The sequence below is a fragment of the Euprymna scolopes genome, chromosome 36 (genome assembly GCF_053919585.1).
Source record: "Euprymna scolopes isolate OS-2025 chromosome 36, ASM5391958v1, whole genome shotgun sequence".
NCBI lineage: Eukaryota > Metazoa > Mollusca > Cephalopoda > Sepiida > Sepiolidae > Euprymna > Euprymna scolopes.
In genome coordinates, this window is record NC_136517.1 from 8,393,303 (window position 1) to 8,406,691 (window position 13,389).

Here is a 13,389-nt window from a genome sequence, read left to right on the forward strand (position 1 = left end):
ATAACATAAGCTTTTAATCTGTAACCAATCTTTCCTCACCAGCCAGTGTCCAGTTGGTGCATATCATAAAAAGTCCTGTGACTATAGTTGCAGATTTGTAGCTGGCTCTCGGCTTGCTAAGAAATTTACAATGCAAACCCCAGTATTTCTCCATGAAAGTGTTGAAATTTGATTGTCAAACAATCAAAGTACAAAGTTTGTATTCTTGATAAGCATTATTATACCGAATTAATATTTAAAAATTTAGAAATTATTTGTTCTTTGGAAGTCAACTGGGCTATGTCTTGTACTTATTTGGAAAGAAAATGTTGCCGTGATTTTTTTTTTTTTTTTTTACATGGAGATCACCACTTAGCATATAATATTTTGTTAAATACTTTTCCATCACTTCATTTTGTACTGTGTTTTTTTTTTTCTTTTTTTTTTTTTACACGGTGGTCACCACTTATCAAGGCCCGGAAGCCACTCAGGGTTATTGCAAGTACAGTACGTTAGTGTGGAGATTTATTGAAGTGTTTACTTGAGGTGGCGGTTCATTAGGAATTTGTTTACGTTTGACTTGAAGACATCAAGGTTGTAGTCAGGTGGGAAGCAGGCAGACGGAACAGAGTTCCACAGGCGTGCAGTTCTAAGAAAGAAGCTTTGTTCATGGAATCTACGTTTTGATTTAGGCACAGATAAAGAGTGGGGAAAATTTTTCACAGTGGATTCAGCTAGACGGGTGTTTTTTGTGAAAGATTGGTGAGGAGGGGGACCAGAGATTGGAGTTCAGACGAGCACTTGCCATGAAAATAACGATAAAACAACGATAGACTCGCAACGTCTCTTCTGTGGGAGAGAGGTGCAGGGAAGAGAAAAGGGCATCCCCCACAAAGTCTATTTTGTACTCTGTCAAGGCAGGATAGGCTGTTTTTAGCAGCTCTTGCCCAGATGTGGCTGCAGTACTCCATCCTTAGACGTACTTGGCTTTTATACCATCTTATTATTTTATTGCATCAGTAGTGAGATAACTTCTAGAGTGGTAGAAGGATCCCACCATTTTCCCAGCAACCTGGGCAACAGACTTGATGTATGTGTTCCATTTCAGATCAGGAGTAAAGGTCAAACTCAGAAGCTTGTCAAAACAGGGAGCCTCCCCAAGACGAGTCATCCATTTTAATTGATGCCAGCTGGGGATCAGAGCATTGATGATGTAAATATAGGAGCTTGGTTTTAGATGCATTAAAATTAACCAGCCACCTTGTCGTCCCCCCCGCTCAAGATCAGAGGAGAGAGAATCAGAACCTTTTCATTTACAGCCTTTGATGTGTTGCCATAGATGATCGTGTCATCAGCATAAATGTCAACGAATGATGAAAGTGTTTTAGATCATTGATGTAGATCAATAAGAGAGTTAGGCCCAGGATGGACCACTGAGGGACTCCAGCATTAATACTGTAGGCCTCTGATTTCTGTCCATCAACCATCTTATGAGCCCATCAGAGAGAAATGATTTAATAATTGAGAAAACATTTCCAGTTATACCGTAGCTGGAAATCTTGTGAAGTAGGCGCTTATGCCATACCTTATTGAAGGCCTTTGATGTGTCAAGAACAATTGCCCTAGAAAAGAAGCCTTTGTCGTGAGATTCACTGATCCTATGAGATATAGCCGTTAGCACATCTGCTGTAGATCTAGGAGAATGGAAACCATATTGCATGTCACTAAGGTTATTTCTGCTGAGGTCGTTGACTACTTCTCTTTTTAATATGGATTCCAGCATCTTACTCATAACACACAGGAAACTTATTGGTCTGTACTGAGAGGAAGATGACTTATCACCTGAATTCTTAAATACAGGACATACTGATGAGATTTTCCAGGGTGTTGGGAAGCACTTCTCCTTAAGGCAATGCTTAAACAGTTAAGTATGCGGGCAAGTTCTGGTTGAAGCTTTTTCAACATTATAATTGGAATGCTGTCTGGGCCGGTTGCTTTACTGGAATCAAGGTTCTTGATTAGTTTGGCAACCTCATGCACAGATATTTGTATGTTGCATAGTGTGTTGTCTGTTATAGGAGGAAATACGGGGAGTTGATGGCCTTCGTCGCATAGGGTAGAATTAGCTGCAAAATTCTTGGCAAATAGTTTGGCCTTGTCTGATGCTGGCGAGATAACCTCTGGTACATTGATGATAGTTGGGATAGAACGCATGCTTCTGTTCAGGATCCTGTTTGCTATTTGCCAAAACTGGTGGGAACCAAGCCGCTACTCAGCTACTTTGGATTTAACGGATTGAGCATATAGCTCTCTTGCATTTTTTATTGCTCTTTGACAGCTGGCAGTTCTGAAAGCAGTTTTAGTCTTTGTACATCTATTACGTTGGTAGCTATGGAAAAAGTGATTTCTGTGCGCAATGGCAGCAGCACATTCTGGGGAGAACCATGGCTGGCTGTTAGGTTTTGGAATTTTTTGGATGGTATTAATTGGTCTATGCATACAATTAAGTCTATAGTGTCAGACCTGACCGAATAGTTATGTTCACCCCGTACAAATTGCCACTTGGAAATCAGGGGCTACTATTTGGAGCCATGTCTAGGAAAGATTAAGATATTTGTTTGTTACATTTAAACTTCTGCATATCAGTACAGCCAGGGAAACAGAAAGAGAATTCCAAAGTCTAGCTGCTCAAGGAAAGAAACTATTAGAATAGAAAGCTTTATGGCATTTTGGGCATCAACGGTGAAGGGGTGAAATTGCTAAGCGAGTTTGTCAGGGATATGTACATGGGGGGGGGTACAAGTGAAACGAGTTCATCAGAATTCATTCTATTAAAATATTTGTAAAAGAGGCAAAGTGATGGGACGGGCTGGAGCTTAGTTGATAAAGTGGAACTAATAAAGATTGACAACTTTTCTTTGGATCCTATTTAAGAGGGAGAGGCTAGTGGTAGATGCACCAGCCTATATGTTGCAACAATACTCCATGCATGGGCGAATGGTGGTTTAGTAGAGGTACAGGATACTCTCAGGTGTGAGTAGTCTTCTAGCTTGATAAAGGGAACCTACCTTCTTTGCAGCAGCCTTACTTAAAAACTATTACATGTAGTTGTACGTGTCTGGCTAAAAGAAATGGGCTGGTTGTGGGAGAAAAGATAATTCAGTTTTAATAGAAATATCGTATACTTCTGACTCGGCAACATAGTTACCCTATTAGTTTATAAATAAAAATGTACTTGTCCGTTTGTTACTAATGGGTAAGATAAAGCTATTTGAACAAGCGACTCGGAAATTTGTCATTTTAATTGAATGTTTTCTTTATATAAAAACATTGTAAGATTTAAAAAATATTTTTTCAAAGTATTTTTACAAGAACAGCTGACATGACACATTTCCGTTTGGCATTCTGACTTTTTAGCCATTATGAATGCAACAATTCTCAACTTGCATCATAATACTGTCACCCACATGCACACGGACTACTTGAATTCCTGTCATCTGCTTATTTTAAACCAACTAAATTCATTGAAGTATTTACCTTTCTTTCTGATATGAAAATGAACATTGACTCTTGTTAAAAAAAAAAAAAAAAAAAAAAAAAAAACTCTTAATGAAACTTAATTCGTATCCTTGAACGAACAAGTTTAAAATTTCAATCCCTTAAACCCTCCAAAACTGATTCCTCCAAAATTGGAACCATCCAAATATTAAATAGTTATCATTAACTTAAACTTTTTTTATTTTTAATTCTTACCAATTTCTCTTTTTACTACACTCTTTTTTTTTTTTTTTTTTTTTTTTTTTTTCCATTTCTTTGATGGTGGGCTTCAGCAACATACACTTTTTGAAAAAAAAAAAAATTTTTTTGTTTTCCCAACGAATTATTGATATAGCACTAAACTTTCATGTAAAATAAAAATCTGCACAATTGTACCTGGTCCAACATGGTTATTGGTGTTGCACATGTCACTTTTCATAGTGCATGTCAAGCTTTGAATTTATTGAAAAATTATGACGTTGGGATTTTGTGTTGAAGAATCTTGTAGCACATCACATCCTATTCAAACTCCAACATTTATGTGAGAAATATAAATCACACATAACTAGATATTTTCATCAAAGGCTACCTAGATTTTACAGCAGAAATCTGAGGCATTAATATCGATAAAAAAGTGCTTTGAAACTAACAAAGTTCTCAATTTGGTTATTCCCTAAGCTCAAGGAAAACCTTGAAGGCTTTTAGGAGACAATTGAAATGAAAGAAGCTGTGACAATGGTTATTGACACATTCACCCAAGACTTCCATCGGGCCTTCTAGAAGTTGGAACGGTAAAAGTGCATTGCAGCCAGAGGGGATTACTTTGAAGGGGATTAGAGTTTCATGTGCTTACTATCAATGAAAGTCCTCATACAAAAAAAGTCTGAAAACTTATTGAAGGCATCTCGTATGAGCTTCAGAGTTACACTGGCTCACAGCACCACATTCATATTAGCCCGCTATCGTTCTTCATAACAGCGAGTTACTATCATTGAGAAAATTAACATTCTCTCAGCTCCTCCCTCAGCTAATATTCACATATGTGGAGACTTCAATTTTTACATGTTGAATGACTGGCTCACTCAAACAAAACAGATCTCAAGAGAAAGTACTGTTATGATTTCTTGGTTGCTTATGAACTAACATAAATTGTTCACGAACCCACTCATATGCCTGACACTGGACCGTTTCCACTTTTTCTTAACTTTTTTTTCTTACAACTTGACGAGAATTGTGCTTGTCTTCCGTTCTGATCACTCTGGTGGTGTGGTTATGATAAAAACATGTGATAAGTCCTCGGATGTACCTGTCCATCTTGCTGTATATTGGATACCTATGGCTGATTGGGATAACTTTCTAACATTTGTATTGGATATACCTATGCGTTCCATGTTTAAGAACATGTCCTCTTTAGTATCTGACCTAACAATAGTTAATTGTCTGTATAGAATGCTTCATACCCTTCAAGAAATTCCAGCTAAAGCCTAATAGTCATCCGTGGTTCACTCCAGAACCTGCTGCTGCTATTGTGCACAGAAATCATTTCCACTGCTTTCAGCAAAGTAGATGTCATGAAACTAAAGCCACATTTAGGATTGCTGTAAAAGTAATGAAAGATTTGTGTGTTAAGTTTATTAAAATAGCGGAGCATCGGCTTGGTTCTCAATAGTTTTTGGTGAATAAAAAAACTGGGTCCTGAACAGAAATGTATGCTCTATCCCAACCATCATTAACAGACCTGAGGTAATTTCATCAGCATATGACAATACAGAACTCTTTGCTAAGAACTTCAAATCTGTTGCCAAAATTACTGGAAAATGGTTGGATCCTTGTACTGCTCTGGTCGGTATCTCACGGTTGGTCTGTATAAGATCAATCTGTGTAAGAGCCAAATACGTGTCCTAAAATAGAATACTGTTGCCACGTCTGCACAGGAGTTGCTATGTGCGTCATATCTTGCCTGGATGGTTTGAAACCTAGTGAGCGATGGCGTTTTCTCTTTGAAACCTAGTGAGCGATGGCGTTTTCTCTTTGAAACCTCTTTCCCATGGAAGATGTGAGCCCATCTCTACTCTAACATTATTTTCATGGCAAGTGCTAGTCTGAGCTCAAATCTATGGTCCCACCCTTGCTAAACTTTGACAAAAAAAAAAGCTCTAAGTACAACCACTATCAACAATTTTCCCCACTCTCTATCTGTGCCTAAATCTAAATGCAGATTCCATGAACAAAGTTTCTTTCCTACAACTGCATGCATGTGGAACACTATTCAATTGGCTTTCGCAGCCAATTACAATATTGTAGCCTTCAAGTCTAATGTAAACAAGTTCTTGTGTTGTCCCCTTAAATAATCTGAATCTTACCCAATCTACACCATTAATGATCACTAAACTAACACCTTAAATTTTATTTTTGAAAGAATCTAGATGCTATTAAAATTTCTCAATTCTATCCGGGGGTTGATAATGGAAAGTATTTATTGGATGCATAAAATAACTGAAATGTATAAAGAAACAATTTTTTTTTTTTTTCTCCCCCCCCCCCTTCCAAATTTGTCATTTCTGAATATATCATAGGATATTCTCCATGTCTAAAAAGAGAAAAACTAACAATTACTGGAAATCAAAACTAAAACCTTGATCTTTAGTCTGAGTTTCTATAAATTGAGGTATTTAGGCTCTATTATAAATAAAAGCTTAAAACATTACCTTTAAATAATTATATAGCTTTGATATATTTGATTTCTGGCATGTTTTAAAACCAACTTCAAACATTAAAAAAAAATTGTAAACGTAGCGTTGTAAATTATTTTAATTCAGAATTGTTTTATATATTTGCTAGTTAACATTCAAATTAGTTTTTTATTTATTTTTCAGAAAACTCTATGCATTATTCTTAAGCTTTTTGTCAGCTCCACCGTAGCTTGTGATTAACATGTATACTAACATTTAAACGGAAATAGAAAGACTATTACTATACTCTACTAGAGTATTGGGCATTGACGTAAACATATACATTAAAAAAATTACTAAGACATATTGGTACTTAAGCATGAGGAACTACTATTTGGGATTGTCTAACAGGAGACTATAGGGAGTTGAGCAGCAAGATAAATTAAAAAAAAAATAGTTATGATAGTCATTTTTTTATCATTTATGATGCTGATCAAACGGCCTACCCAATTTGCATATCCATGATATACAAACTGTTTATGAAACGTGACTTTTAAAAGTGTTGGCATCTGTTTTTGTTTATGCAAGTTAAGTGTAAAATGATAATTATTGCAACTTTTTAAAAAGTAAAAATGAAATGGGGGGGGGGTATTTTTCCAATCTGATGAAAAGCCATTCTAATTTTTTATCTTCTGTGAAAAAGTTTATCCCTTTTATTTCCAGTGCATCCAAACTTTGAATGACCAAAGACAACACTTTTTGGGCTCCTCATGATCAGATGTGTATTGTGATTTTTATCAATTGACAAGGTCATGTTAATGATTATATTTACCAAATAAGATTTTTTTATGATGAAAACTTTTTATGAAACATGACCATACATTTATTGCAAATGTTTGTCAGCATCCCTCTCCCCTTGTATAATATCAAAAATTCTGATTCAGCCCTTGCTAATTCAAACAACTTCATACATTATTTTCATGACAAAGAGCAGAAGGGACTAATTTGTTGTACATATTTTGGTGAAACTGATCATAATTGAATCATATAATAGACTCTAAGATTCTCTGTGATGTAAACTTGCTATGAAACCTGACCAGAATTTATTGCAAATATTTGTCACTCCTTTCCTCTCTCCCTTTCCTGAACTTATGGTGATTGTAGTGTAGGTATAAATAGTACATTTCAATACTAACTTTTCTTTTCTTGTCGGTATGCACAGATGTTGATGTGTGTATAACTTTGTTTCTTTATATTTTTTAGCGTGTGAATGATTTGATTTTTCGGGATGTCACAATTTTGATACATAGTCAAATTAGCTTCCTTTTTCTTTTTTCTTGCAGTCGAAATAAAATATTTTCCATTCCCCTTCTGTGAAAAAGTTTATCCCTCTTATTTCCAGTGTGTCCAAAATTTGGATGACCGAAGCCAACACCTTTCTGGTCCCTCATGATCAGATATGATTATATTTACCAAATGAGATTTTTTTTACGATGAACTTTATGAAACATGACCCTGCATTTATTGCAAATATTTGCCAAACCTCATCTTTTCTTGATTGATCACAGGTGAAAACATGGAGAAAAAAAAACTACCGGAGATTGGTAGCTGGCTTTTGGTTTTCAAGACCACTATGACTAGATTTTATGTACAGCAGCTAGATTTTTTAATTGGTCACTCATGACGACGCTTAACTTTGATCTTATGCAAACTGTCATAATTATATAAAATATTAATTTTTAGATATTTACAAAAAACAAAACCACTTTTCTCTGCATTTACCATAGTCATGTTAATGACTATATTTACCAAATAAGATTTTTTATGATGAAAACTTTGTATGAAACATGACCATGCATTTACTGCAAATATTTGCCAGTCAGTTTGCTCTCCCCCTCTTTTTCCAATGTATCATTCTGGTGATGCCTGTTCTTATAGACACCTGTCTTGCATTTCACTTGTTATTTCTAGATGTTAATATCATTGTTATATTACTACAGATTATTACCTACTTATTAGTTTGTGCTAAATTATATACTGAGTCTACTTAGTAATTGATCATCAACTTGCATTGCTTCTTTGAATAATCTTAATCTCTACCATTCTTCTATTTATAATCTTTATTAGGTTCGTTTAAAAATGTTGGTTTTTGATATACATTATTTTTGCCCCGCTCTAATACTTTGTCTCATAATGCTAGATGGTTTCCCTAAATGTGTTCAGCCATACCCGACTTTTCAATCTCTCCATGTATTCTAGCTTTTTGATCTTTTAACCATACTTTTAGTGACTGACAGATCTCTCCTTTTTATAGTTTCCACAGAGGATCTCTTACAGTTTTTTAGTTATGACTTCTGTAGGGAGCTAGACCTGTACAAGATATTTCCAAACAATCATGTTTGAAGTTTTTCTGACAAGCCCTTCATGTATGATATACAAACAAGTTTTTGTTTGGTGTCTTTCAGATTTCTTGGAGCTGGTGTCTCTGGGATAGTTTTAACTGTTCAGCTTTTCGATCTGTATTCTTGTTACTCTATATGTTTTTTGCTCGCTTTTTTTTTTCTTTATACTTGGATGGTAAGAGTTGAAGCTTAGTTATTAAGTGAAAGTTAGCTTTTAGTGTACAGATGACATAAAACCCTGATCAGTGAGTTATCAGCACATTGAGGAATGATAATTTGCTGCTTTTTTTTTTTTTTTTTTTTATTGTTAACTGTGTAAATTGATGGATAGAGTTCACATGGTTCAGTAATGATTAAACATCTTCTGGGAGGAATCAGAATATGTCATCCACATATTGCAGGCACGTTGTTGGTTTTAGTGGTGTTCATCCTAATGCCATTTCCTTGGCCGTATTCCATCTATGCCTTGGCCAGTACTGGGAGTAATGCCGATCTCATTGCCAGCCTGCTGATATATATCAGATCGCATCACAAAGTATGGAGTTTATACACAGAAAGTCAACATCTCCATTGTATTGTCGATTGAGATGCAAGTGTGTTCTCTCAATGCAGTATCTGTTGTCAACTTATCTTGTACCACCGTTTGTTCACATAAAAACCTGTTGATGAAACTGACTCCCTACATCTAAACTTACCATCTGATTGGAATGGCTGGGAGCATTATTATTTCCACAATGTGAGCTTTGCCTATGATTGGGAGGATGATATATATTAGTGGCCTAGCAAGGCCACAGGGGAGACCCCCCCCCCTCCCAGCAAAATTTATCCCAAAGCAACAAAACTGAAGCTAGCCTGCCTAATAATTGGCTTTAAAATATAGTTCTTTTCTACCAATTGTCATGAAATTTTAACTATAAAATAATAGTATTGAAAAAAGATTGCAAATTTTCATATAGTTTTGTTTCATAGGATCAAAGATATGAGCATTTAAATATTCAATTTGGCTACAAGTGTATGTGTATATACACGCGCGCAGTTTTTTTTTTTTTTTTTTTTTTTTTTTTTTTAATTGGATGATTAGTTTCTTTTTACTAATACGCACAATTTGTGCGTATTTTTACGTTGTACATAATTCATAATTACGTAGCAGCTGCATTTAGAGTAAATCTATTTCGGAATGGTCTCTACCAAACTTTGTCACTTTTTGATTTACATACTTGAAACTTGCTGTATGAGGTATTTGGTGCTATTGAACAATTTTGATTTTTATCTGGGTGAAAATAGTTGCTTTGGGGGTCGAAATTGAAAAAAAATGGAACTTGACAGACTTGTATGATATGCACAAATATACATTTGTTTAACATTATTTTTCATTTTCTAATTTGCATATGAACTTGCCTCAGATGGTAACAATATTGGAATGCTTTGATTCAAGCTGATTGTATAACTGAAATTTTTTTTTTTGGTCACAAAATAATTCAAAATTTCTTCTGCAGGTGAAACCTACGACGACTTTCTGGCATATGTACATAGTTTTGGTAAGGGTTGCCTGTATGCTGTGTATGACTTCCATTATCGCCATAATGAAATGGATAGACAAAAGTTGGTTTTTGTTTTATGGTAAGTAATTCTTCTGCTTTTAATTTTGTAGATGTAATACACAAGTCGTCAGTCGATAAGTCCTATGCATAAAACTAAGGAAATTACTTTAAGGCAAAATTTAACTTCCTACATCAACATAATCTCTTTCTGGGATGATAAGCTGATTTGAGGTTTCTCTAACAGTTTGAAATCCCCTTTTTTTCTTATCTCTTCTCCTATAGAAAAGGAACTTTGTGCAAGTTTGTTCCCTATTGATTCAGAAACCATTGGACCAGTTTTTGTTAATTTCAAATGAAGGTATTTGTGTCTGGGTGTTTTTACATAGGTTTTGTATTGGAATGCATCTGATACGTATCAATCGGATAATCCAATTAAAGAAGCAAGTCTGATTTTGACCCAAGTTAACACTTTTATGCAACCTAACATCACAAGTGCATTTGAAGTTATAACCACAAGTAGAAAGGCTTGACCTATAAAAATCAACTGTAGATTCTTTTCTAAAACAAGGATGCCTTCAAAAAATTTTAGAGTACAATTTAACCATGATACTTGACTTTTGCATTTTAAACTGAAGCGATTATTTACAGGGTTTTATTAAATAGTCCAAATTGCACTGAAGAGAATCTAACTCAATGTTGGAAGGCAAAGCTTCCTTATCGTATACTGCGGGGGAAGGGGAGTCCCTAACTAGAGCAGGGGGTGGGTAATAGATTTCCCTCCCAAAGTATGGGAGGGTGTAATATTTGTTCATTCTCATTCAATCCCGTGGGGGGGGGGGTTATATTACTATATACAGATAATGCCTATTTTCTGATGCCAAAAACGATTCCACTTTTTTTTTTTTTTTTTTTTTTTTTTTTTTTTAAACAAAACCTTAAATATTGATTTTTAAACTACCAGTAAAGTTAAAATCTAGATTACCTCCTCTACAAGTGCTTTTACGTTTGAGAAAATATAGGCATATTTAACATGTTTTATGGTAATCAGGAAGAAATAAAGTTATGGTTAAATTATTTAGAGATTTCTAAAGAATCGGAATCTGTAATTTCGTACAGAATCAGTAATTTTATCAGATTCGGCAAAAATATTGCAATAGTCCCATCGCTAATATCTCTTTAACTACACCTGAGTATCAGATATAACTTCATGTTACCCAAAGCTCTTTAGTCTTCAAATAGTCACTGGTTGTTAGAAAACGAGTCTGAATAATAATTGATGCAGATTGAAGTACAATTCATGTAATTTTTGGATTTTACTGTCATTAGATACTTTACCTTTCATCAGACTATACATTCACGTGAAATCACTTTTTCTTCACTTTTTGTTATCAAGTAAGATCTTGGACTTACTTGTAGTTTCATCAAATACTTCTGCAAGCAAAATCTGATCTTGCATTTTGCTAAATCCTACCCTCTGCTCCCTTGTAGAAAAGTGCCCGGTTGAGGGTGAGAAATTGATGTTTATGACCAATTTTTCGATATTTGTCAGGCTTCAAAATTATACTGATCTCGTGAAAATCCGTCACCTCTGTCAAAAGTTTTAGGCAGATATACATACATTTAAACAGACAGGTGAGATTTACATTATAGACTATCAAGGGTGCCCGGGATTACCCAGCTGTTTGTAGATATGAAAAAAAAAAAAAAATGTTGGTAGGGAGGTTTCGAACCCTTAGCCTTGAGGCTAAGGCAGAGAAGTGAGAACGAGTGAAATAAAACATTTAAAAAAAAAAAAAAAAAAAAAAAAAAAGCAGGTGGTTAAACGAACGTCAACGTGTGGTTTTTCTGGGTCCAACATGACGCCATGGAGAAATGAAATTGGAGCACGAATTTTGTAACATAAAAGTTGCTCCCAAAAAAACAAAAAAAAAACACGTTTCGTAAATCAGATTATAATATAAAAAGTTGTATGAATTGGTGACCCCCCTCCCCCTCTCCGAAAAAAAGCCTTTGCTAGACATAAAAAAAAGAAATGCACACACACTCTTTTATATAACAGACTAGTGGGGAGTACCTGGCGTTGCCTGGGTGTTTGGAGGTGTGTGTGTGTTGGGAGAGTTAGATTAAAACAACCCTGTTTTTAAAAAAAAAAAAAAAAAAGTCGGCCTGGCATTTGGAGTTATATAAGGAAAAGAAAATCATTTCACTCAAATAATCTTATTCATTGTCATTTTCATATATGAATTTGATTGCATTGAAATATTTAAATGACTCTTGTACTAATAACAAAAATGACCAGATTAATTTTAATATAGAAATTACATTTTGAAATTTGGTTTGCTCTTTTATATTCTCCATGAAAATCAGAGTATTTTCATCACTTACGTGCTTAGGAATTGTATACTTCCCTATATCCATTACTATGTCACTGCAGAATACCTGTACTGAAATCGGATTCAATTACTAGGATACTGATTTTTGGGCCTGGAGAGTTAAGTCATATAAGTATATCTTCCTGTCTAATAACTCCATTATTTCTATTGAAAAAATTTAATTTCACTTGTAAATCAATGTTGTGAATGTTTTTTGCTCTTTATATGCTAATGCATCAAGTATGCTCTCTTCTATAGCATGCTTAATAGCAACATTCTCTGCTTGAATTCTCTTGGAGTTTGGTGACTCTGGATGTTATCTTTGAAAATATGAGGGACAATTTGGAAGAATTGTCTGAATAGCTCCATTCCAAAGAATTTTTTTTTTTTTTTTTTTTTTTTTTTTGTTTGTTTCACTGTATCAATCGTGGCCTCTTTATTATATCCTCGGGCTGAAACTCAAGTTCCCATACCTCAAAAAAAAAAAAAAAAAAATCATACCATATTGTAAGCTATTGTTAAAATTTAAGGAAAGAGTAAACAAACTTTTACAATATTAAATCTGGGTTGGGATAAATTTGAGAAGGGGCATTATTTTTTTTTTTTTGTTAACCTATTTACTGATAGAACATTACATTTTCTCATGATTGGTAGAATTTATTTGTATTTCTAGTAATTTTATTTATTTTTTTTTTCCCCCCATTTCATTACTTTACCTCAAAACAAAAGTGATGTCCAGAAAAAATGTAAGATAACACAAAAAATATCTAAGTTGGAAAAGTAACTTTGCTAACATTTTCTTTAACCACGTTTGTTTTGTTACTGCAGTAATAAAACTGTATTTTTCTTTTTTTTTTTTTTTTTTTTTTTTTTTTTTTTTTTTTTT

The 13,389-nt window shown here is 34.4% G+C and overlaps 1 protein-coding gene across 1 annotated transcript in view; it reads left to right on the forward strand.

Annotated features, from left to right (window-relative positions):
- The window catches only part of LOC145260321 (actophorin-like), a 52,451-nt gene that overhangs the window by 38,532 nt on the left and 530 nt on the right, over positions 1-13,389 (forward strand). The window contains exon 3 of the mRNA XM_080118209.1: positions 10,087-10,210. Within this exon, the coding sequence (XP_079974335.1) occupies positions 10,087-10,210 (124 nt within the window). The remainder of the gene's footprint in view (positions 1-10,086; positions 10,211-13,389) is intronic.